Genomic DNA, 26,509 nt, shown 5'->3' with positions numbered 1-26,509 from the left:
CGAACACAGCGGAACTTTTTTAGAAGAGAAACATTTTTCACTTATCACCGCCCATGTGTTTTTCAATGTTATCATCTCAAAGGGTAAAGTAAAACTCTTTTATTATTACGTATTTCATGTGCCTTAATTTGCTCATAATTAATTAAATGCTAATAATTATCATAGGTTTTTAACAAGTTCGTATTAAATATTTGTTTTTAATGTATTATTCTACGTTGGATTATGTCGTAATGTACTATCGGTGCGTGTTAATATAGAGTCGACAGATTGATTTTAAAAAAAAAGTTGTTTTTGCTTAAAACAATAGTACTTATTTGTCAAGTCGAAAATAGTAATAGATCAAAAAATTACGAAAATTCATCGGGTAGAACAGCTACTATTGTGTTTTTAATAATCAAAAAAAAGTATATCGCTATCGGATAAAAATAAAACATCGCCATTAAAGTAGCGAAAACGCAATTTCCCCCAATTTTCCGTTAAAATTACTGGGTTTGTATTACTGTACACATAGATTCGAAAAAGTTGTCAAAAAAACAAACAAATATATATCAAATAAATGTTATCAAAGGATAAATAAGTTACTTTTCTACCAAACTGGATATAATTTTCGTGTTTTTATTCAATGTAACATGTTTATTCAGCTCGAAAAACATACATTGTTTACCGATGCATTGGAAAATTCAAAATGGCGCCCGACTCTTTCTTTAACACGGTAAGTTTGGGTATCACTGGAAATGTTTTCTCAATCATTAAATCATTTCTCTCCGATAGATTCATAAGAGTAGTGGTTGGTTGATGGGCAGAAATCAGAAGCCCACAGTAACTCTCTTCCTGATCTACATCAATGATCTCCCAAAACACATACTTAAATCATTCGTTGACATCTATGCTGATGACACGAGCATCTATGGCAACACATCAAAGGCCGTAAATGACAAAGTTCTCTCTGATTCTCTCTCCTCTGATCTTGAGCGCGTGGTACAGTGGGGGAAGAGGTGGCTGGTCACTTTTAATGCATCCAAAACCAAGCTTCTATCTTTACATCATCAACGCTCTGATCCCATCTGGCATCAATTGAAATGGATGGCTCTCGTCTTGGAGAGGCTCCATGTTTTGACAAGCTTCTGGGTTTGACCTTTACTCCTGATCTGAAACGGAGCACGTACATCAGGTCTGTTGCCAAGGACGCTGGGAAAATGGTGGGATCCTTCTACCGCTCCAGAAGATATCTCACTACTGATGCAATTCTCTATCTGTATAAAAGCCAAGTACGTTCAAGGATGGAGTACTACTGCCACATCTGGGCAGGAGCTGCTAAACACAGCCTATCCTGCCTTTGCAGAGTACAAAATAGATTTTTTGGTTTAGTGGGAGATGCCCTTTTCTCTTCCCTGCAACCTCTCTCCCACAGAAGAGACGTTGCGAGCCTGTCTTTGTTTTATCGTTATTTCCATAGCAGGTGCTCATCTGAGCTCCAATCTATCCCCCCCCCTCGCCAATCTTTCATGAGAAACACCCGTCTGGCTGAAACTACTGTCAATAATTTTCCCCCACTCTTTATCTGTGCCTAAATCCAAACGTAGATTCCATGAGCAAAGCTTCTTTCTTAGAACTGCATGCTAGTGGAACTCTCTGCCGCTTGCCTGTTTCCCACCTGACTACAACTTGGATGTCTTCAAGTTTAACATAAACAAACTCCTGACAAAACGCCCCCTTAAGTAAGACACTCTATCAAAACCCCCAATACTAATGATTACTACAATACTATCTCATTGATTACTGTACACGCAATAACCCTTATCCCTGAGTGGCCTTCGGGCCTTGATAAGTGGTGACCCCCATGTAAAAAAAAGAAAAAAAAAGGTGTTATAAATATAAAACTAGACAAAATACTGTTAGAAACTCGCTCAGTATATGTTACCGTGACATATGTTGACATATATTCGGTGGTTTTTTTTAATAGTATTTTGTCTAGTTTATTATTTATAACACCTTTTCCTAAACTTACCGTGTTAAAGAGAGAGTCGGGCGCCATTTTGAATTTTCCAATACATCGGTAAATAATGTATGTTTTTCGAGCTGAATAAACATGTTACATTGAATAAAAACACAAAAAATGTATCCAGTTTGGTAGAAAAGTAACTTATCTTGCCTTTGATAACATTTATTTGATATGTATTTGTTGTTTTTTTTACAACTTTTTCGAATCTATGTGAACAGTGTACAGTAATACAAACCCAAATTACTTTTAACTATACATAATTTTCTACTCAATGAACTTTCGTAATTTTTGAATATATTACTATTTGCGACAGGAAAAGTAAGTACTGTTGTTTTTTGTGCTTATTCAGATTGGCACTTATGGCGGCAATTAAAAGTAAAAAAAGTACAGAAAATACGGTCAACTTTTACGTGTCTCAGCGTATTATAAACACTCCAACCTCCCCATGTTAAGAACGGCTTTCGAGGTTGGGGAGGGGGTTATTCCGAAAGCCGTTCTTAACATGGGGAGGTTGGGGTGCTTATAATACGCTGGGGCACGTCGTAAAAACTGACCGAAGATTCTACGTACTCGTTACAGAATGTCACATTCTAAAAATCATGTAAACTGACTGATCAAGTAGTTTTATTTAAAACTAAGAAAATAAAAATTTACAATTTTTAGCAATTTTACTAAACTGCATTGACCGTATGACTTATTATTCACGTCGGTTAGAGTTGTCTTCTCTTTTTTTATTTCATCGGATTTCATTATGGCTGACGAAAACACTAAGACTAGCTTAATCGTAAAATTTGATTCGCTTGTATAAAAAAGAAAACTCCTTAATTAAATTACGTGATTTTTTGAATATTTCATCTTCGTTCTGTGATTGCTACATACACCATTAACCCTTATCCCCGAGTGGCTCCTGGGCCTTGATAAGTGGTGACCCCCATGTAAAAAAAAAAAACAAAAAAGAAAAGCACCATTAAGATTTTTCTGTATTTTCTTTGCCGCCATAAGTGCCAATCTGAATAAGCACCCAAATATTTGGTGAGATTGGATTTAAAGACAACCAGGTTGTAATCAGCAGGGAAGCAATCCCACAGTAATGTGTTCTACAGGCAGGCAGGCAGGACTTTAGACATTCCGGTATTTGTGTAGTTTATGGACCATGCTATTTTTTTTTCTTTTTTAGATAGGATTTTCCAGCTAAATTCAATTTTTTATGGTATCTTTTGTTTATTAAATTGTTAGGTGAAAAGGACAGAATAGTTTTTTAAAAGATCCCCTCTCCATGTTAAGAATGGATTTCTAAATAATAATGTTATTATTAGGTTTATAAACTACACGAGTACTGAAATCCTGCCCAACACTAAGAACATGAAAGGATGAAAGGACAGTTTTTTCTATTGTGATAGAAGACGAGTTCTTGCTGTGAATATTTTACAAGGAGGAACTAAAGAGTATTTAGTCCTATTCCACTGTAAGATCTGTGACACCAAGGTTCGAAAGTGGAATTGAAAAGTCAGCGCCCTCTAAGAGGGGCACTCTGACCTGCAAAACCTGCCTGGGCAACACTGTCGGCATTCCCTGGTAATTGAACAGATACCATAATACCTAGTTTGCTGCACCTTATAAAAGTCCATGCAAAATTTCAGCCAGATCAGCTCAGTAGTTTCCAAGAAAAGTGGAATGGACAGACAGTATCAATAAAATAAAAAACGACACTATAAAATTTTATACTAATGCATGCAATAAGAAAATGACACTATAAAATTTTATACTAATGCATACAATAAGAAAATGACACTATAAAATTTTATACTAATGCATACAATAAGAAAATGACACTATAAAAGTTTATACTAATGCATACAATAAGAAAATGATACTATAAAATTTTATACTAATGCATACAATAAGAAAATGATACTATAAAATTTTATACTAATGCATATAATAAGAAAATGACACTATAAAATTTTATACTAATGCATACAATAAGAAAATGACACTATAAAATTTTATACTAATGCATACAATAAGAAAATGATACTATAAAATTTTATACTAATGCATACAATAAGAAAATGATACTATAAAATTTTATACTAATGCATACAATAAGAAAATGATACTATAAAATTTTATACTAATGCATATAATAAGAAAATGACACTATAAAATTTTATACTAATGCATACAATAAGAAAATGACACTATAAAATTTTATACTAATGCATACAATAAGAAAATGACACTATAAAATTTTATACTAATGCATACAATAAGAAAATGACACTATAAAATTTTATATTAATGCATACAATAAGAAAATGACACTATAAAATTTTATACTAATGCATACAATAAGAAAATGACACTATAAAATTTTATACTAATGCATACAATAAGAAAATGACACTATAAAATTTTATACTAATGCATACAATAAGAAAATGACACTATAAAATTTTATACTAATGCATACAATAAAAAAATGACACTATAAAATTTTATATTAATGCATACAATAAGAAAATGACACTATAAAATTTTATACTAATGCATACAATAAGAAAATGATACTATAAAATTTTATATTAATGCATACAATAAGAAAATGACACTATAAAATTTTATACTAATGCATACAATAAGAAAATGATACTATAAAATTTTATACTAATGCATACAATAAGAAAATGATACTATAAAATTTTATACTAATGCATATAATAAGAAAATGACACTATAAAATTTTATACTAATGCATACAATAAGAAAATGACACTATAAAATTTTATACTAATGCATACAATAAGAAAATGATACTATAAAATTTTATACTAATGCATACAATAAGAAAATGATACTATAAAATTTTATACTAATGCATACAATAAGAAAATGATACTATAAAATTTTATACTAATGCATATAATAAGAAAATGACACTATAAAATTTTATACTAATGCATACAATAAGAAAATGACACTATAAAATTTTATACTAATGCATACAATAAGAAAATGACACTATAAAATTTTATACTAATGCATACAATAAGAAAATGACACTATAAAATTTTATATTAATGCATACAATAAGAAAATGACACTATAAAATTTTATACTAATGCATACAATAAGAAAATGACACTATAAAATTTTATACTAATGCATACAATAAGAAAATGACACTATAAAATTTTATACTAATGCATACAATAAGAAAATGACACTATAAAATTTTATACTAATGCATATAATAAGAAAATTACACTATAAAATTTTATACTAATGCATACAATAAGAAAATGACACTATAAAATTTTATACTAATGCATACAATAAGAAAATGACACTATAAAATTTTATACTAATGCATATAATAAGAAAATGACACTATAAAATTTTATACTAATGCATACAATAAGAAAATGACACTATAAAATTTATACTAATGCATACAATAAGAAAAGGACACTATAAAATTTTATACTAATGCATACAATAAGAAAAGACACTATAAAATTTTATACTAATGCATACAATAAGAAAATGACACTATAAAATTTTATACTAATGCATACAATAAGAAAATGACACTATAAAATTTTATACTAATGCATACAATAAGAAAATGACACTATAAAATTTTATACTAATGCATACAATAAGAAAATGACACTATAAAATTTTATACTAATGCATACAATAAGAAAATGACACTATAAAAGTTTATACTAATGCATACAATAAGAAATGACACTATAAAATTTTATACTAATGCGTACAATAAGAAAATGACACTATAAAATTTTATACTAATGCATACAATAAGAAAATGACACTATAAAATTTTATACTTAATGCGTACAATAAGAAAATGACACTATAAAATTTTATACTAATGCATACAATAAGAAAATGACACTATAAAATTTTATACTAATGCATACAATAAGAAAATGACACTATAAAATTTCATACTAATGCATAAAATAAGAAAATGACACTATAAAATTTTATACTAATGCTTACAATAAGAAAATGACACTATAAAATTTTATACTAATGCATACAATAAGAAAATGACACTATAAAATTTTATACTAATGCATACAATAAGAAAATGACACTATAAAATTTCATACTAATGCATACAATAAGAAAATGACACTATAAAATTTTATACTAATGCATACAATAAGAAATGACACTATAAAATTTTATACTAATGCATACAATAAGAAAATGACACTATAAAATTTTATACTAATGCATACAATAAGAAAATGGACACTATAAAATTTTATACTAATGCATACAATAAGAAAATGACACTATAAAATTTTATACTAATGCATACAATAAGAAAATGACACTATAAAATTTTATACTAATGCATCCAATAAGAAAATGACACTATAAAATTTTATACTAATGCATCCAATAAGAAAATGACACTATAAAATTTCATACTAATGCATCCAATAAGAAAATGACACTATAAAATTTCATACTAATGCATACAATAAGAAAATGACACTATAAAATTTTATACTAATGCATACAATAAGAAAATGACACTATAAAAGTTTATACTAATGCATACAATAAGAAAATGACACTATAAAATTTTATACTAATGCGTACAATAAGAAAATGACACTATAAAATTTTATACTAATGCATACAATAAGAAAATGACACTATAAAATTTTATACTAATGCATACACTAAGAAAATGACACTATAAAATTTCATACTAATGCATACAATAAGAAAATGACACTATAAAATTTTATACTAATGCATACAATAAGAAAATGACACTATAAAATTTTATACTAATGCATACAATAAGAAAATGACACTATAAAATTTTATACTAATGCATACAATAAGAAAATGACACTATAAAATTTTATACTAATGCATACAATAAGAAAATGACACTATAAAATTTTATACTAATGCATACAATCAGAAAATGACACTATAAAATTTTATACTAATGCATACAATAAGAAAATGACACTATAAAATTTTATACTAATGCATACAATAAGAAAATGACACTATAAAATTTTATACTAATGCATACAATAAGAAAATGACACTATAAAATTTTATACTAATGCATACAATAAGAAAATGACACTATAAAATTTTATACTAATGTATCCAATAAGAAAATGACACTATAAAATTTTATACTAATGCATACAATAAGAAAATGACACTATAAAATTTTATACTAGTGCATATAGATTTATTCATTTATTCAATAAGGATGATAAATCGATTAGGGGTGTAGGATAAGTAAAACGGTCTTATTTCTCTCATTTCCCCCTCCCAAACAGTTTCTATATTCTCCTCTCGCTGCACAATTATTTCACTTTTTATGTAACTATCGCTAGACGTCACATACCTGTTATGTTACTTAGCATTTTCTCTCCTCTTCTGATGAGAAGCATTAGGCTTCGAAATACCATGATATAGTTTTAAATATTTTACACCCCTAATTGGTGTATCATCCTTATTTAATAAACGAATAAATCTGTATACGTTTTTATATTGTTGTTTTCTTGTTTTATTGATACTCTATATGAGCTCCGAAACAATTTGTTGAGCTTTGCATTGTCCCGATAAGTCTCCTCTTAAAGAATCGATCTTATTCTTTTTATTTTAACTCCTTATATATATATATGAAATACTGAAATGCCGTAGGATTGTATATTACTGTAAACATAAAGTCCAAATAAATATTAGTATCAATATTTATAAGACAATCTTAAGCAGATAAAGAAAGCTCAATATGCGAGATAGAGCAATAATATACATGGAAATTCTGAGTTATATATATATATATATATATATATATATATAAGGTGTTTTTAAAGTCTTACAATAGCAGGAATGTACAGTCGTTGTGGGAAGATAAATAATTCAATAATAAAATAAACAATGTGCGGCTCTTTACAAATAGACTTCTTTCTCCAAATTTACAACATGGCAAGAAAGAAGAAAAGGGGGGAAAAAAAGGAACAAAACAACACACTGAAGATGGAGTATACCTCTGAAATATATTTTTGATAAATTTCAAACAAGTAAAATATTTATTTTCCTAATATTACTTTGTAATTTGGCTTTCAAGCGCACTTGATGCATATTTTAATTTATTCAAATTAAAACGTTTCTATATGAACCCTCATCTCATCCTTGATGTTATTCTCGCGTTGCCTATGCACAATTCAAACATTTCAAAATACAACCACTAGAAACAACGCACGGCTCTTTACAAACAAACTCCTTTCTCCAAATTTACAACATAGCAAGGAAGAAGAAATGGAAAAAAAAGAAACAAAACAACACACTGAAGATGGAGTATACCTCTGAAATATATTTGTGATAAATTTCAAACAATTCAATAATATTTTTTATTTACCTGATTGTTTTTTTTTTTTCAACTGTGAATGGTCCTTCCGAGTGCATCATTCATTATCAGTGGAGAAATGCATTTCCACTCTCTAGGCTGTCAATTGTAAAATGGCCAAGTTAATTCTTTATTGATTATTCAATATAGCTTAATGATTTCAAAAGTTATAACAAAATATGACGCTAGAATCAGAATATTTAGCACTCCAGCCTTAGTCGTTATTTATCTCTCCACAGTCGTTACTGTCTGACCTACCGACAGATGGATATGAAAGGTTGAAAATTAAGTGACTTTGAACTATGAATGTTTAGTTTTGTGCAAAAGTAACAGTAGGAGATATGTTTTATTCAATTTACCCTGCTAAAATGAACTGTTTTGTTTTCAATTTTAGCCCCTTAGAAGCAATTTTTGCCCAGATAGAGACTTTTTACACACACAGACACAGTCACTTATATATATAGATAGATAGATAGATAAATATAAAAATATTTCTTTGTGCTAGTACATTTTCGGTCTTAAATTCTATGCAAAAGAAACCATAAAAAAAATTGAATAAGTAATTAATTAATGCTCGTTTTTAAAGGAATTTGCAAATTGGTTAACTTTCACGCCGTTTGCATATCCATAATAGTATATTAAAAAGTTTATTTTGATAATTTTTAAATAGAAACAGTAGGCTTTTAATAAAAAGAAAACCCAACTTTAGACTAGCGAGTGTTTGGAGGTGTGTGTGTGTGTGGGTGGGGGGGGTGAATAAAGACAAAATGGAAAATAAAGAATAAGCGAAAGTAAAAAAAAAACGAACGTGTAAGCTAAAAAACTTCTTTAAAAAATCAGAAAAACAAAAAAAAGCAGTGAACCTGATGAAAAAAAAAAAAACGAACGTGTAAGCTAAAAAACTTCTTTAAAAAATCAGAAAAACAAAAAAAAGCAGTGAACCTGATGAAAAAAAAAAAAAACGAACGTGTAAGCGAACGATTTTAAAACTTCTTAAAAAAATCAGAAAAACAAAAACAAAAAAAACAGCGAACGTGATGAAAAAAAAAACCGAACATGTAAGCGAACGATTTTAAAACTTCTTAAAAAAATCAGAAAGACAAAAACAAAAAAAAAACCAGCTAACGTGATGGAAAAAAACACGAAAAAAATGATATAAATAACCCTGCTCCAATATTAAAATTTTAAAAATTAAAAAAAAAAAAAAAAAGATCTTACATCTCGGTTTGAACGTGTAATCTTAAAATAACGACGCTGCTCCTTAAGTGACTGAGCTATGAGCACGTCAGCAAAATTGGGTCGTTTTTTTAATAGTTAAAATAATTCAAGAAAGACCGTTTTTTGCACATGTGTATATGGCTAACTTGTCATGAAGGAACGATTTTTTGCTACCGCTCCCTGTGGAAATGTTCCCAGTTGAGAGTGAAGGAATTAATGTTTTTAGCCAATTTTTCGATATTTGTCGTTCGAAGGGTCGAGTTTCAAAATGATATGAATATCGTGAAAATCCGTCACCTGTGTCGAAAGTTTTTGTGAGACATACAAAAACACATACATTTTGCCTTTTATATATATACTAGCGAGGGGTACCCGGCGTTGCCCGGGTGTTTGCAGGTGTGTGTGAAAAAAACAGGTGCCCGTGAAAAAAAAAACAAAGCCTTGACAACGCGCAGTTGGAAAATAGTAAAATGTGAAAAAAAAAACAGGTGCGCGTTTTTGATTGACGTGACGGCGATAGGTATTCAGCAGTTAGCATTTTGTGCGGGACAGTTTTTAATGAGGTCAATAAATCGGTTTGTTTGTTTTTAAAAACTCGCTCCCCTGTCTGATATGACGAAGTCGACATTGACTGGAAAAAATAAAACGTGAAAGTCGGACAAATTGAATAGACAGGCGAACCCCATTCGTAACTCATATATGTTATCATTTAGATGTGATATAAAAAGTTTTAAGAAGGAATGAGCCGACCGAAAAGTCCAACGGAAAAAACCTTTTACAGACATACACAATAAGCGAACACACATACATACATACACACATTTTCGCTTTTATATATATAGATAATTTATTTTATATCTTCACTAGCGAGGGGTGGGGTACCCAGTGTTAAGAAAAAAAAAAGTTTTGGTAGGCAGTTAGGCTCGAACCCGAACCCTTGAGGTTAATAGGCTGATGGATTCCTACCACACTACGATGGCAGAGGATTAAGAATGTGTGAAATAAAATCATTAAAAAGTGATGTGCGTGTTTAATGAGGTCAAACGCACTTAATGTTTCCGCAGTAAATTTTAACTGCAAGGTAGTTGTTTTGGGTTTTTGTTTTTACCCAACTTTAAAACTAGCTCCCCCTTTATTAGGGGAGTATCCAAATGAAAGCAATTGTCTGATATGACGGTGAAAACTGACATTGACCAAACATTCCTAGTTTCACATCAGTTTCGATTTTATACGAAAAAGCCGAACCAACATGAGACGACCGAAATAGTGAGAATCGTGTAAAATTTCGATGTAAATAAATCTAGACGCGACGCGCGTTCGCAAATTGTAAATATTATTATCTAGGGTGTATATAAACACTTGTAAGTGATAGTGGACATACACAAAAAGTGCACACACACACACACACACACACAAGCACACACACACATTTTCGTTTTTATATATATAGATTTGTCTTAGCGTTTAATTCCCAAATTATTATATGAAATTCTTTATAAATTACTTACAAGTTTTCATGCTTATTTCATTTCTTATATTTCTAGGTCCGTCACAATGTCTTTGAGGTGTTTACTGGTTGTCCTTCGTCAAAAGCAAAGAACAGTGCTAACTGTTTACCAAAGCCTTTACAAATATGGTCTACGTCCCGTGTCTCTGTCGGCTTTTCAATGCCACAATAAAGAAGAATCCCCCTCTTTAGTAGAAGAAGCAGAAATTCCATCGGAGAATGAAAGCATTCTTCATAAAAGACGAGACCCTAAAGAACATTATGATTATTACAGGAAACTTGTCAGCACCATCAAACAATTTGATAAGACGACGGTGCCTGAATTAAAAACAGCTGAGCATGAAAATCGCTCCGATTTATTACCAGAGGCGATTAAAAGTGACAGCTGTACGACATTTCAAATAAAAGACCCCAGCCACAAAACAGAATATGCTGAGGCACAACCTGAAGCGTTCCAATCTAATGATGCTGAAACGTCTCATCGCAAGCTATCACTTAGTATTGATTCCAGCAGAGAACCAGCCAATTTCAAAGACACCCGAGAAATTTCCAGACCTTTTTTTGAAAGTGATAAAATATCTACCATTATTAGAGATTCAGAGGTCATGTCACCTTCGGAAGCTGAAGAAGCAACGATAGAATTGAATCGGAGCCGATATACCGACATGGCAACCTCCTCTAATCTAACCGTTTATGTTAGTGAATCCGAGACCCTCAAACAATTGATCAGCCTCGGTGTTGATTTGTCGCGCATCGAGAAGTTCAATGAAGCTGCTAATCTTATCCTCAAACTCGATTTTGAATCGGATGTCAAACCTTATTTGCTCTTCTTGAAGGACGTCGGAGTTCCGAGCGACCAGCTTGCTGTGGTCATCACAAAGAATCCTTTTATCTTTAAAGTATGTATGATTCTCATTAAATTCTTTTTGTTGTTTTTTGACTTTTTTTCACGCCAAAAAAGCCATATTGCTACTTGGACGTAAGTCGTTACTATTTAGGATTGTGTCTAATACAGGGTAACCAAAAAAAAAAACAAAAGCTGAATGGAGGCCATCTAGAACATATGCTGTAGAATGGAGAAAAAAAGGTCAAAGACCCTTAAGTTTTGATGTGATGTTTTGAATATAATAAACTAGTTAGAACTGGGGCCCTTTTTTTTTGGGGGGGGGGGGTCACCCCGTATATATATATTTATATAAGCAACAGTAGCAGCTGAATAACGCAATGGTTAGAAGCTCCGGCTTGTGTTTGGGCGGTTGGGTTTCGATCCTGGTTTGAGGTAGTTGCTTGTCAAGCCGCACTGATGAACTGTGAAACAGTGAAACAGTACTGAATGTGGGTTACTATAATGCTTCCTAACTTGGGTTGAGCATATTGGGAAGTGATATACAAATTATCATTAGCATATTAAGCGATGCTCTTTGTGTAATATATATATATATATATATATATATATATATATATAGGGTGACCCAAAAAATGCTCAATATTATAAGGATAGTTATATAAATTATATATTAAATCATATATAAATAATATATATATATATATGTATATATATATAGGGTGACCCAAAAAAAGAAAAGCTAAATGGAGGCCATCTAGAACATATGCTGTAGAATGGAGAAAAAAAGGCCAAAGACCCTAGTGTTTTGATGTGATGTTTTGAATATAATAAACTAGTTATGACCAAAGTTTCATTTCATGTGGACAAAACAATAAGAAACAGGGCCTAATTAGAGTTGGGCCCGTTTTTTGGGGGGGTCACCCTGTAGTAATTGGATCTAACAACAATGTCACGATGCATAAAGTATACGATGGAATTTTGTTTAAATGTTTTCAAGTCTAGATCCGTTAGGGTTTAAAGACCCCATCAGATATGCAAACCTATAGGAACAGCTTTGGGTCAACACTGGTTGACCTTGACCTTCACACGGCATTCTATAAACAAACATTAAAAAAAAACGAGTTGTTGGGAGGGGGGGGGGCAATGGTCCGGCAAGATTTTTTTTTTTATTAGGAAACATTATTTTTATTTAATCAACATTTTTTTAATAAAATTATTTTAACAACATTTTTTAATTAAACTATTTAAACAACATTTTGTAATAAAATTATTTAAATAAAAATTTATAATAAAATTATTAAAATAAAACTTTTTAATAAAATAATTTAAACAAAACTTTTTAATAAAATTTTTTAAACAAAACGTTTTGATAAAATTATTTGAACAAAACTTTTTAATAAAGCTATATTTATTTGAATGACTTACACCATTCGGTGTAGGTTGCAAAAGTTTAAAGATTCTGTTTACTCTTCATTAAAAACATTCAAATGACAGCACCACGGCACCAGCCAAGATGATAATGATGCTGAAAACTCTGTCTATTAAAATCAGCAACAAACCCAGAAAACCCAATGAAAGGCCCGTCAAGATGGATTGAAATTAAATCTTTAATTGAGAAGGATGTACCTAGTGGGAGTGAGGATGTTTCTAATTAGGAAACTGGTTGCCATGCCCAGAATATAACAGATGTTCCAGAAACTTCTCTCGTTGCAAACAAAGTTACGAGATTTGAAGAAATGTTATGGAAACTAAATATCTGAGAGTGAATGTCACCACGACCAAAGTTTGAGAGTGAATGTTACAAAGATTATTGTCTAAGAGTGAATATTAGAAAGACCAAGGTCTGAGAATGAATGCTTATATATATATATATATATATATATATATATATATATATATAAATTACAATAAGTTTACCAAGGTAATCAAAATGGTAAACTTAAAATATATTATAAATATTAAAGAGTTAATATTTACAAGTAAAGTAATCTCAACCAGATGTAAAAGCTCAATAAAACCGAAAAGGAAATAGAGCTTATAATATGAACAAATGATTAATAAAACATGTTAAAAAACATCTTGAAATACTCTCCTTCTCATCAGAGGGCAGGAATTAGCAAAATGCGGGATCGGATTTTGCATGTAAAAGTATTTAGTGAAACTACAGATAAGTCACAGATCTTACTTGGTTAAAAAAAGGGTGAGGTAAGGGGAGTAGGAGGTAAAAGAAAAATGATAAAAAGATTTCACATGAATGGATAGTCCTGTGAAGGGTAAAAAATCCAAGAATGGTAAAATCCAAACACGGTAGAATTAAAAATTTCCAATCCAACAGGTAAGTTCCAAAAGGGCCAAAATGATCCAAAAGGCAGAATTCCTTGGAAAAAATCACAAATGGAATGAGTATATAAATATATATATATATATAAATATATATATATATAAATATATATATATATATAAATATATGTATATATATGTATGTATGTATATATATATATATATAACTACTTCATTTACTCACATAAAATTAATATACGAAAGTATAGATTTATGCGTAAACTTTAAGTATTTACTTCAAAAGTGCTCAATACGTAGGTAGAGCTAGTTAGTAAGTTATAAAATGTATATGGCAATTAAGCTACACTGAATATTCCGCGTTTCATCCACTCTAGGACTCTTCAGGCTTATGCGCGAATTCTGTGGTTGTTTGTCGTTTTTATATGCGCATCTTCTATTGAGATTTTCGTTAGCCAATCAGCTTTCTAGTATCCTTATTATTATTGTTATTGTCAGTATTGTTTTGTTGTATCACAACTCATCAGTGCGGCTAGACATACACCTTTCCCCAGCCATGGATCGAACCTACAACTGTTGAGTTGACAGTCGGCTGTTCTAACTATCGGACCACAAATCAGTGCCGTAAGTATTTCTCCATGAGTGTGTATTAAATCCACACCCGCCCGTCGCTTACAGTGCTCAAACCATAAGTTTCTTTACAAACAAATTAATAGTGGACTTCGCTTAATTGCTTAAATACGCGTCGGGTGAAAATATATTTACAAAGTGCTCAACCCAAAGAGGGGGGGGGGCTTTAATTGTCATCCACATATAGTACTGTTTCGTTGTATCACAACTCATCAGGGCAGCTAAAACCACTTCTTGGAAAAGCAGAGTAACAAAATTTTCTCCCATCGTTTAATGCAGCTCTGGGGACCGTTTTGACATGACTTTGGAAATCAAGGTTGCATAATCTGGAAAACACTTTCCTTTCAAAAGCAACTTCATGGCTCGGAAAGCGTGAAATTTAGAGAGATGATTAGAGAGATGGGAAGGATTTCATAGCCAAACTAGTGCTGGGACGATTCTAATATTTTTCCCGGTTCCGATACAATTACCGATTCCGATTCTTTATAAATCTCAAAATATTTACAATAAAGGTGTTATTTTTATCCGATTACTGTAAAAACACATGTTCAGTGTGCAGATATTTTGCTCAAACGTGAAAATACACTTGTGAAGGGGGGGGGGTGATCTATAGATTTTAGTTTGACTGGTAATTTAGAATCAATAAATATTCATTATTTTATTATTACTACCAGCAGTGAAGATTTTGTTTCAAACAAAATCAAATAAAAAACAGAGATAATTAAAGGAATCGTTTTTGGCATCGGAAAATAAATACAAATTTTTCCGATTCTGATACTGATTCCAATATCGATTCCGATACCCCAAAAAGTTCGATTTTTCTGATTCCTGATTCTAATTCCGATTAATTGTCCCAACACTAATTGAAAGCCCAGTCAATGCAGTGAAAGTAGTTGGACTAACCACCTCCAAAGAACGCAAGAGTGCAGCCCTCCGCTGACAACGTCATGCCCACAGTTTTCTGGAACCAGGCTAAAGTAACTAACAAAATCAAGAAGCTGGGCAATATCAGCAAAGGTATCCTCCTCCTGCATGACAGCATTCCAATCCGCCAGATATATTGTATATTGTATTGTATCATATTGTATATATTGTATTAGGTTGTCCGGAAAATAATGGCCATTTCAGAAAGTCTGTTTTGAAATTGGATTTTATCATAGGATTTTTATTATATTTCAGGTAAACATCAACATGATTACTGATTTATATGTGCTCTTTAATAATTTCTTACTTTTTTCTTTCAGAAAACGTTTTATGAGCGAATGAGCCCATAATTTGGAATATGAGAAAAGAAGACTTACGATTACTTTTCCTGCATGAGTTTAAGCTTGGTAACAATGCTTCTCAAACAACTGCAAATATCAATTGGGCATGGGGAGAAGGCATCGCAAGTGATAGAACAGTACGAAGGTGGTTTCAGAAATTTCGTAGTGGTGATGAGAGCCTTAAAGATGGAGAAGGTAGAGGACGGCCATCTAATCTTGACAATGAAAATTTGAGAGCCATTGTTGAGCAAAACCCACGGCAGAGTGTCAGGGAAATGTCTCGGGAACTTGGTGTCAGCAGTTCAACAGTGTCGGACCATCTGAAGCAAATTGGCAAGGTGAAAAAGTTCGACAAATGGGTCCCACATGAGCTCAATGAAAATCAACAAGCTCGACGTTTTGAAGTGTGTTCGATGCTCTTTTTGCGAAACATTAATGATCAATTTCTTGACCGAATGGTCACCTGTGACGAAAAGTGGATCCTTTATGATAATTGGAAACGATCAGATCAATGGCTTGATTGTGATGAATCACCCAAACATTTTCCAAAGCCAAATTTTCACCAACAGAAGATTATGCTGACTGTTTGGTGGTGTGCAATTGGTGCTATTCATTACAGCTTTCTGGATGCTAATCAGAGCATCACGGCAGAGGTTTACTGCAATCAACTCGAAGAAATGCATCATCATTTACAAAAATTGAGATCTGCATTAGTGAATAGGCGTGGTTCAATCCTGCTCCACAATAATGCGTGGCCTAATGTTGCGAGAATGACACTGCAGAAACTCACAGACTTGGGATATGAAACTTTACCACATCCTCCTTATTCTCCAGATCTTTCGCCCACAGACTACCATTTTTTCAAGCATTTAGCCGCTTTTTTAAGCAACAAAACTTTCAGATCTAATGCAGAGGTTGAATCTTTTTTCAAAGATTTCTTAGCATCTAAGCCAAAGAATTTTTATCAACAAGGCATAAATGATCTAGTTGATAGATGGCAAAAATGCATGGCTGTTCAAGGATCATACTTTGACTAATTTCTATGTCTAGTGTCACCTATTTGATTAATAATTACTTTTTCTCTAAAATTGGTCATTATTTTCCGGACAACCTAATATCATATTGTATATTGTATTGTATCATATTGTATATTGTATTTAAGCATATTGTATTGCTTTAGCGATTTTAAGTCCTTCATCAAATACAGAGTGTCCTTAAACCCAACCATCTATTTTAATTTCTATTTATAAAACAATTCTCATAAAAACAGAGTAACAAAATTTGGCACTGTCTTTTCTCCCATCTATTTTGATTACTAGTTCAAAATAGGCGCTTAATTTTGGGACACTTTGTATGAATCAAAATGTTCCTAAGCGTTTTTCTTAATTTTGCTATTCTTTCCTTTCTTTAATGACAGGCTAATATTGAAGACTTAGAAGCCATTATTGAATATTTTAAATCCAAAAATTTCCCAAAGACGGACATCCCGCAAATTCTGATCCGAGCACCACGTTTATTGTCAATGTCTGTTCCAAATATTGATGAAAAACTCGGGTTTTATCAGAAACTCTTCAAACTCACAGGTAAATCATTTTTCTTTTGTGTTTGGGTTCGTAGAAAGAATGTTTATACAGGATGTTCTCAGCATCCGAGGGACATCAGACATTTTACAAAAATAATGAAAAATTACAAATATATCCCTATCTCTACTTATATATAAAGGCATTTTGCATGTGTGTTTGTGTGTGTCTTTGTGCATGTGTTTATGTGTGTATTTGTGTGCGTGTGTGTACACGTGTTAGTGTTTTTTTGTGTGTGTGCGTGTGTATGTTTGTGTGTGGGTGTGTATGTGTATGTACATGTGTATCAGGGTTGGCAGTTTGGTTTCTGTTGAAATTTCTTGGAAGGTATGAAGCTCTTTATAACAGGGGTCAACAACCTTTTAAATCCAGCCCTTGAGTGAATTTTGTTTGTTCTGCCATCTTACTCACGATGCATTTGAATTTCTTTTTTTTTGTTTCGATATTTTTTTTTTTTTTTTACATAGGCATCACCACTTATCAAGGCCGAGAGGCCACTCGAGGCTAAGGGTTAAAGAGTGTATAGTAGAAATTGGACAATATAGTAATCGTTAGTAATGGAAATTCGGTAAATTTGTTAACTTATATGGAACGGCTCATCAAGAACTTGTTTACGTTAGACTTGAAGACAGCCATATTGTAGTCAGCTGGAAAGCAGGAAAACGGAAGACAATTCCATAGACGTGCATTTCTAAGAAAGAAGCTTTGTTCATGGAATTTAGGTTTAGGCACAGATAAAGAGTGGGGGGAATTATTGATAGTATTTTCTGCTAGACAGGTGAAAGTTTGGCAAGGGGAGGCCATAGATTGGAGCTCAGTCAAGCACTTGCCATGAAAATAACGATAAAGCAGAGACAAACTCGCAACATCTCTTCTGTGAGAAAGAGGTTGCAGGGAAGAGAAAAGGACATCTCCTACAAGGCTATATTTCTATAGTAAAATAAATTATATCATTGTAATATAGGATATAATTGTATTTATTACTTGATTTCTTGAAATGCTCAAAAGATTTATTTACAATAAATGGATTTTTGGGATGTGGATTGATTATTTATATTATTTGGATTCTTTGGACTACTGTTCTCATCTTGAGCGTGATTTTCACAACATTTCAATCAATGTAACCTCCAACCTTCTTCAGGTGTATCTTATCGAACTTGGGAATGTTTCTGTCAAACTCAGGAATTTGGACGGAATTTCGAATGAGACCCTTTATTTATTTCATGGCGGTAGTATGCTCTCGTTTCATTAGCCCTGACTGCATAGAGGTCCTAAGTAATTCGCAATTGTATTTTTTGGTCGGCCACACTGAGGATCAAACCTTCAACCTTCTATCACATTTTACAATTGATTTTTTCCAAGTATTCTAACCGCTGCACGATGGACCTTGAAGAAGGTCAGAAGTTACATCGGCTGAAACGTTGTGAAAATGACAAATAGGAGTCTTAAGAATCTAAATAATTTAATAACATTGTTGTCCTCCATGACAATTTAGCCAAAGCTGTTTGGCCCTCCTCCTTTTAATCAGTATAACTTTTTAGACCTCACGCTCAAAAAGGTTGCAAACCTCTGCTCTATGCCAATGGTTAACCAATCATTTAATGTCAGATGCAGTAGAGGACAACGCATCCTTTTTAAACATGCAATGCAAGAGTATAACTAATATGAACAATCTGAGGTGTTCCCAGTTAGCCATTAAGTATTGATAGGCTGCGATAGAGAGGGACATTTTGTTTTGATTTTAATGCCGGTATTTGAGTGATTGGAAGATCCTATTGGAGACAGAATGGCAGATGAGCACAGTTGATTTTTTACAAAGGGGTCACCACTTATCAAGGCCTGGGGGCCACTTGAGGATAAGAGTTAATGAGTGTGGAAATTTGGTAAATTGGATTACATCAGGGGATGTTTCATCAAGAATTTTTTCACGTTGTACTTGAAGGCGACCATATTGTAGTCAGTTGGAAAGCAAAGAAACGGAAGAAAATTCCACAGGCGGGCAGTTCATGTTATCTCCCTTTGTTTCTTCACTTTTTTTTTAAAATGGCAGGTGAGACAGTCACTTCTCCGATATTCATAAAATTTGACTCTCTTATCTAAAAACAAAACTACTTGATCAATCTACATGACTTTAAGAACATGATGTTTTCGTTTCATCATGGGGATATACATTATGCAGATTTTGTTTTTTAATATAAGGGGGGGGGTCTGGACAAGTCCCCCCCCCCCAAAAAAAAATAAACATGAATCTATTTTTCCTGTCTATGTAATGCATAGTTGTAAAAAAATAGAAAGATTAAAAAGTGAAATAACAAATTAGAATATTTAGAGAGTTGGAGAAACGTACAAGATTATAAGTTATTAAGACCTTCCATAACTAAAAATTCCGATTTTAATTAAAAAAAAAAAATAAATAACAAGTATTTTTCGGGCTTTGAAAGATTTATAATTTATGTGGTCGAAAGCTGTAATTTAGACAATTAATTTTTTTTTTTTTTTTTTTTTTTTTGAGTGGGATAACAAATTAATTGTCCGTCAGGAGGATTTTTTTTTTTTTTTTTTTTTGAGGAGGGGGTAATTTATAAATGTATTCCTTACATTTTGTTTTGCTCATTTTTCCTGTTTCATTGATTTCAGGCAGCCAAGTACGTGAAGTTGTTTGTCATCTTCCGAAATTGGTCAGTTACAATGCAAAATCAATCAAGGTTAGTATATACTAGTGTTGCCCGGGATACAATGAATTAATTTTAATTTTATTTTTTTCCATATTTGTTACATCATATATCTATTATAATAAAGTTGTATCTTGTTTGTTCACGATTTGGTTAATATATACAAAAGGTACACTGTTTAACAGACTTGCACATACTTTTTTATTTCTGCATGATTTCTTTATATACTATTTATTCAAAAGGAATCACCATTCAAAAGGTTATCTAATTTGCATATTACATTAAATAAAATCTGTTTTAATAATTAGCTTTCAATTTTTATTACAAATTAGTAATAGAATTGTTTTAAGTATTCTATTTAGAAATATTATATAAAGCTGATTTATTTTATTGATTTATTTACTTTACATTTAATTTAATTTATTTTTAATTATTATGATCGACATCATCTGCATTTAAAAACAGAAGTTTTCATTTAACTTATGAGTTATTTCTATTTAAGCTATGCGATTTTATTTCTCAATTTGAAGGATGAAGATAGCTATGTTTTATGGCTTTATTAGGTTAGTGCAAAAATAATGTAGCTTTTTGACATTCATCTTCAAAAAATCATAACTCCTTTCATAATAAACTTTATTAATCGAAATAAGAACCATTAGAATCGACACATTTTTTTTGCCAAAGAGAAACAAGTTTATTTATCTCATTAGCATAGAAATCCGGAGTTCTGGAAGCGATGAAGTCATTAAAGGCCGATTCGGCATCATCTCGGCTTTTGAAACATTTTTTGCACAGGAAGTTGTCGAGATACTTCAAAAAGTGATAATCGGTGGGAGAAAGGACCGGTGAATATGGCGGACGAGGCAGAATCTCGGAGCCCAATTCGTTCAGCTTTTGCATGGTCAGTTGCGCAACATGTGAGCGAGCGTTGTCATGGAGGAGAATTGGTCCCTTCATATTGACCCATCTCGGGCACATACATTGGAACTTCTGATGGTTGGTTGGTTGTTTTTGTTTTACGGCATATCAATCCTTTTCAGGTTATTTAATGCCGAATCCAAAGATTTTGAAGAAAAGTTTTTTTAATAGAACATATTTGTTGTTTTCAAGTCTGTTTCTATTTAACCCATAGTTGGTACCCTGAGCGAGAGACCTGGTGAATATGCCGCATGAGCCCAATTAGTTCTGCAGGGTTAGTTGAGCAACATGCGGGTGAATGTTGTCATGGAGGAGAATTGGTCCCTTTATATTGACCAATCTCGGGCACATACATTCTGGTGCATTTTGTCAATTTGTCAGCAGTACTTCTTCACCATATTTTTTTCGCCTGGATTCAAGAAGCTGTGATGGATGAGACCGGCTGCAGACCACCAAACAGTCACCATAACCTTTTTGTGATGCAATTTCAGCTTTGGGAAGTGTTGTGAAGCTTTTCTGGCATCCAACCACTGTGCCAAATGTTGCCGGTTGTCATAGAGGATCCACTTCTCATCACAAGTTACAATCCACTCAAGAAATGGGTCGTTTTTGTTGTGCAGAAGGAGCATAGAAGACACCTCAAAACAATGATTTTTTTTGATTATCGTTCAATTCATGCAGCACCCATTTATCCAACTTTTTTGACTTCCCAATTTGCTTTAAATAATGAACGACTGTTGAGTGGTCGAGCTTGAGTTCAACAGCAACTTCTCATGTGGTTTTGCGAGGATCGGCTTCAATTTAGGCTTTCAAATGTTCGTTATCAACTTCAGTCGGCTGGCTGTGACCGTTTTCAACTTCGAGGCTCTTGTCACCATTGCGAAATTTCTTGAACCACTGTTGTTCTACACGTTCATTAGTGGTTCCTGTGCCAAACACATCATTGATATCATGAACTGTCTTGGCAGTTTTTCGGCCTAGTTTGAACTGGAATAAGAAAACGTGTAGATCTAAATTTTGTCGATGCTGTTGAAAAGCCTGCAAAGAAAAAAAAAAGTAAAAAGATTGAGAATGGTAACGAATATCACAATTTGATAGAGCAAAAAACGCACTTCAAAATGATATTTTGGGGTATTTATTCATTGTAAGCAAGGAATTTTTTTTAATTCAATATTTAAGAACTTGCCTTTATTAATTTGAAATTGTCCCAGAAAACTAATTGTTATTTTTCAAGAGATTTTTACAATGAATTTACCTTCAAAATTTAGTTTACTTGTTGGTTTCCGAATATCGCCATGAAAACATTTTTCATTATAAACTTTTTTTCACATGTAAAAATATTATTTCCTTTTAGGAATTAACTTTAGGCTTTAATCTTTCAAATACAATAAAAAAAGTAATCGAAAACCTAAAAAAAATATAATAAATCCACTTTCAAAATCGTTTCCCTCTATCAGTTTTCCCCATGGTGGGGCCATGTGATGTCACACGGGTCTGAAAAATAGTTATGCAGGGAGAGGCTACCAATAAAAAACTCCTCAAACTTTCTTTTAATGTTCCTTTGTCTTTTTTAATTCTTGTAAAAAAAAAATCATCATTTTAATTTCCACCTTTTATTTTTTCAGGAGATCCACTTCCAGATGAAGGAGTTCCTTGGATTTACTAATTTTGATCTCCAAAAGATTTTCCTGATCACTCCACGGGTTTTTCTTTCCAGTTAGTATAAATCAGTATTTTATTTTGTGGGCAAAGAAGGAAAAAAAATATGTACTTCCCACTGCAGGGGTTTAAACTACAACCTTTAGTTAATCAAAGGAAATTAGCAACAACTCCCAAGATATCTTATTCTTAGGCAGAACTTCCCTTTGTGCGGATCTTTAGGGATGTGCCAGTTTTGGGAGTCACCAGTTTGGGGATCCGTACTTTGGGGAGTCATCACTTTTTCTGAGGGTTACATTTTGCAGTTTGGATTTGGGTGAAGTATTTTCGGTTTAGAGAAATGATTTTATTGAAAAAGTTTCACAGGGTTTATAATCAAATGTGAGAAAAACGGGAAACGTTATATGATAAAACAAAACAAAATAAATAAATATTTTATGTGTTTAAAAATAGAAGATCACAGCAATTGAATTATTACAGAATTATACAAATTATATTTAATAAGAGTCAATGTTCATTGTTTTTCATATTAGAAATATAGTTCAACGAGAAAGGTTGGGAATATTTCAAGATCAGCAGATGATAAAGAAGGTTTAAATATTGTGTATGTTTGTGTGTTCACTAATGTAGGTGTGAGTTGAGGCATAGCAGCATTCTCCAGGGCCCAACAGAGGTGGCGCCGGTTCAAGGGCTCTGGTCAACTTGTTCACTGAAGAAAAATCTGATTTTCTATATCCACCCGCTAGATTGAGTGAATTTTCATAATTTTTGGATATATTACTATTTTCGACATGACAATTAAGTAAGTAATATTGTTTTTGCTTAAAATGATATAGTTTGAAAAAAATTGATTTGTCAACTCTATCTTAACAAGCACCATATTATCTGTTATCTATAATTAACTAGCTAACTTTTCTCAATAACTACGCCTTGGAATTTTTTGAAATTTTGCACAAACATTAAACATGGTATGAGTAAAAAAGTAACAGAACGGATTTTCCAGGAAAACTCTGGTGCCTTTCGGGTTAAAATGGCTAAAATTGACACTTGTGCTTATTAAAAAAAAATTGATGCCTTGGATTTTTATAAAACTTTCTGAATAGTTGTAACTAACTGATTTCTATATAATTTTGTTTGTCTATACTTCGCGATAACTCTTTGGTGTGAAGAGGCGCCTGGCATTGCCATTGTCTATACTTCGCGATAACTCTTTGGGGAAGGGGCGCCTGGCATTGCCCGGTTGTAAAATATGGTTAAACAAATAAAAGAAAAACGAGACTTGGGTGCCATCTTATCATGTAATTAAAAGAAAAAAAAATGTCATGTTGTGGACGCCCGTAAAAAAGCAGAGAATTTTAAATGATAGGAGAAGAAAAAATTGAAAATAAAATGCTGCATGCTGGGCACGAACTTGCAAAACTTAAGTTTGTAAGCGAACACGTTATCGATCGGACCACGACGACCTAATCTAATCTAATGACATTGCAAGTTTAGCTTTTTAAAATGAAACAACAAATGAACTGTTTGCATATGCACAATTAACATTTCTACATGGAATAAGTGATGATTTTTTATAATTTTTCGATATTATGTGTTCAAGAGATCGCTCTTTTTACGGAACCACGTTCATGCTGCTTCGATGCAGATGACAAGTTTTTTGCGGGCATACAAACATGCACATAAACACACACACAGACAGCTAAAATTTATATTATAGACTATCATGACTACCTGGCATTGCCCGAGTGGAGAGAAGTGGTATACTACGGCTATTAAGCAACCAACACCCAGAAAAAAAAATCAAAATAACTTTTGTTTCAATCAAAATTGTAACAAGTACCCATGCGAGCACAAAAAAAAATTAGCCGCAGTTGGCAGGCCCGAACATGTAACGTGAAAGAGGAAAAGGAGGTGAAAAAAAGCTGTCACAGTCACGGCCACGGTGACTTATGACGTCACGGGCTTTCAAAATAACATTTTATAGACCTACGCTGAGATTGGTAGGTGTATGATTTGCAAAAATGTCGACAAAAAAAGTGACCCGTCCTTGCAAAAAATAGCCCAGTTGACCAGCACAGAATTAATCTTTTTGGCCAATTTATAGATATTTTTCATCCAAGAGATTGATCTTTCTAACGATACCAATTTTTGTCATGGTCCAATGCGTCTGTCAAAAGTTTTTGGCAGACATACAAATACAACAACTATAGAAGGCAGTAATTGCCGAGAATGCAGTTGGAAGATTCGGAGTTCCTATCCCGTCGCAGATACCACCTGACGAAGGCCAGAGGAATAGTTGGTCGAAACGTTGTGAGACAACAACTAAAAAAAGATGAGGATAACGGTCCGTAATAAAATAAAATTAATAAGTAATACTCATCTCAATAACTCTTATCCCCGAGTGGCCCTTGGGCCTTGATAAGTGGTGAATTCCATGTAAAAAAAAAAAAAACACACAGACATACACAAACTAACATACATTTTCCTTTTTATATATTAGATGGTTCCCATATCATGTTAAATTCTGTACTAAGTCTACTAAATAATCGATTGTCACTCAGTATATATGTTGCCTCTTTGTTGAGTCATCTTTGTCTATAATTTTTTGGTTGGTTGGTTTTGTTTTACGACATATCAACCTTTTTCAGGTTATTTAATGCCAAATCTAGTTATTTTGAGGAACGATTTTTAATGGAGTATATTTTTTTTTTTAAGTCAGATTCTATTTAACCCATAGTTGGGACCCTAACAGGTACTACCACTCCGAGTCAGAGTGGACCTGGGAGCAATGGCAATTAAAGGGTGGCTCCACACTCCCCAAGGCCCACAAGGTGGGGCTTCACCATCGGATATAGTTTCAGGTCATATCCAGGACCTATAATTTTTTGCTTTGTTTCATAACAATAGATGGTTTTATAACAATAGATGGTTTCATAACAATAGATGGTTTCCCTTTTCCTTCCATATATGGTCAGCCATACCTGACTTTTCAATCTGTCCACGTATTACGAAAAACAGTATCATTTGTTGTTTTCATTTTTATTTTTTCTGTTACCATGTTGAAACGCCATTTTTATGCATATTTTTTATTCCTTTGCAGATAAATATAATTTGACGAACGTATTTGTCTACGTCCACAACGAGATGGGCCTGACTCATGCCCAGTTGATAAAGTGGCCGAAGATCTTCCGAACGCGACTGCATCGAATTAAAGAACGCCATGAATTCTTGAAGCACATGAAACGTGATCAGTACGATGCCACTAAGGAGAACTATGTATCACTTAAAGCTCTCGTCTCTCAGGATGATAAAACCTTTTGTTTTGATATTGCAAAATCTTCAACAGCAGAATTCAACCAATTTCTGAAAACCTTGTAATTTTTTTTTTTTATATTTGAAAGAAAAAAAGTCTGTTTAATGTTTAATATTGCTTATGTCTGATTCTTTTGTTTGTCTTAATTTTCTAAATAAACAAGAAAAAAATTA

At 32.4% G+C, this 26,509-nt stretch overlaps 1 protein-coding gene across 1 annotated transcript; it reads left to right on the top strand.

The window, feature by feature from the left end:
- Positions 1 to 26,509, top strand: LOC145243592 (transcription termination factor 3, mitochondrial-like). The gene is made up of 6 exons (XM_080106580.1): positions 1 to 83; positions 11,192 to 12,053; positions 17,612 to 17,777; positions 20,412 to 20,479; positions 22,990 to 23,080; positions 26,124 to 26,509. Exons 2-6 carry the CDS (start codon positions 11,202 to 11,204, stop codon positions 26,399 to 26,401), a joined length of 1,455 nt encoding a protein of 484 aa, XP_079962706.1. The 5' UTR covers positions 1 to 83; positions 11,192 to 11,201; the 3' UTR covers positions 26,402 to 26,509.

The sequence above is a fragment of the Euprymna scolopes genome, chromosome 22, assembly GCF_053919585.1.
Source record: "Euprymna scolopes isolate OS-2025 chromosome 22, ASM5391958v1, whole genome shotgun sequence".
Lineage (NCBI taxonomy): Eukaryota > Metazoa > Mollusca > Cephalopoda > Sepiida > Sepiolidae > Euprymna > Euprymna scolopes.
Note: the sequence above shows the minus strand (reverse complement) of the source record. Positions and strands in the feature narration are given on the sequence as shown.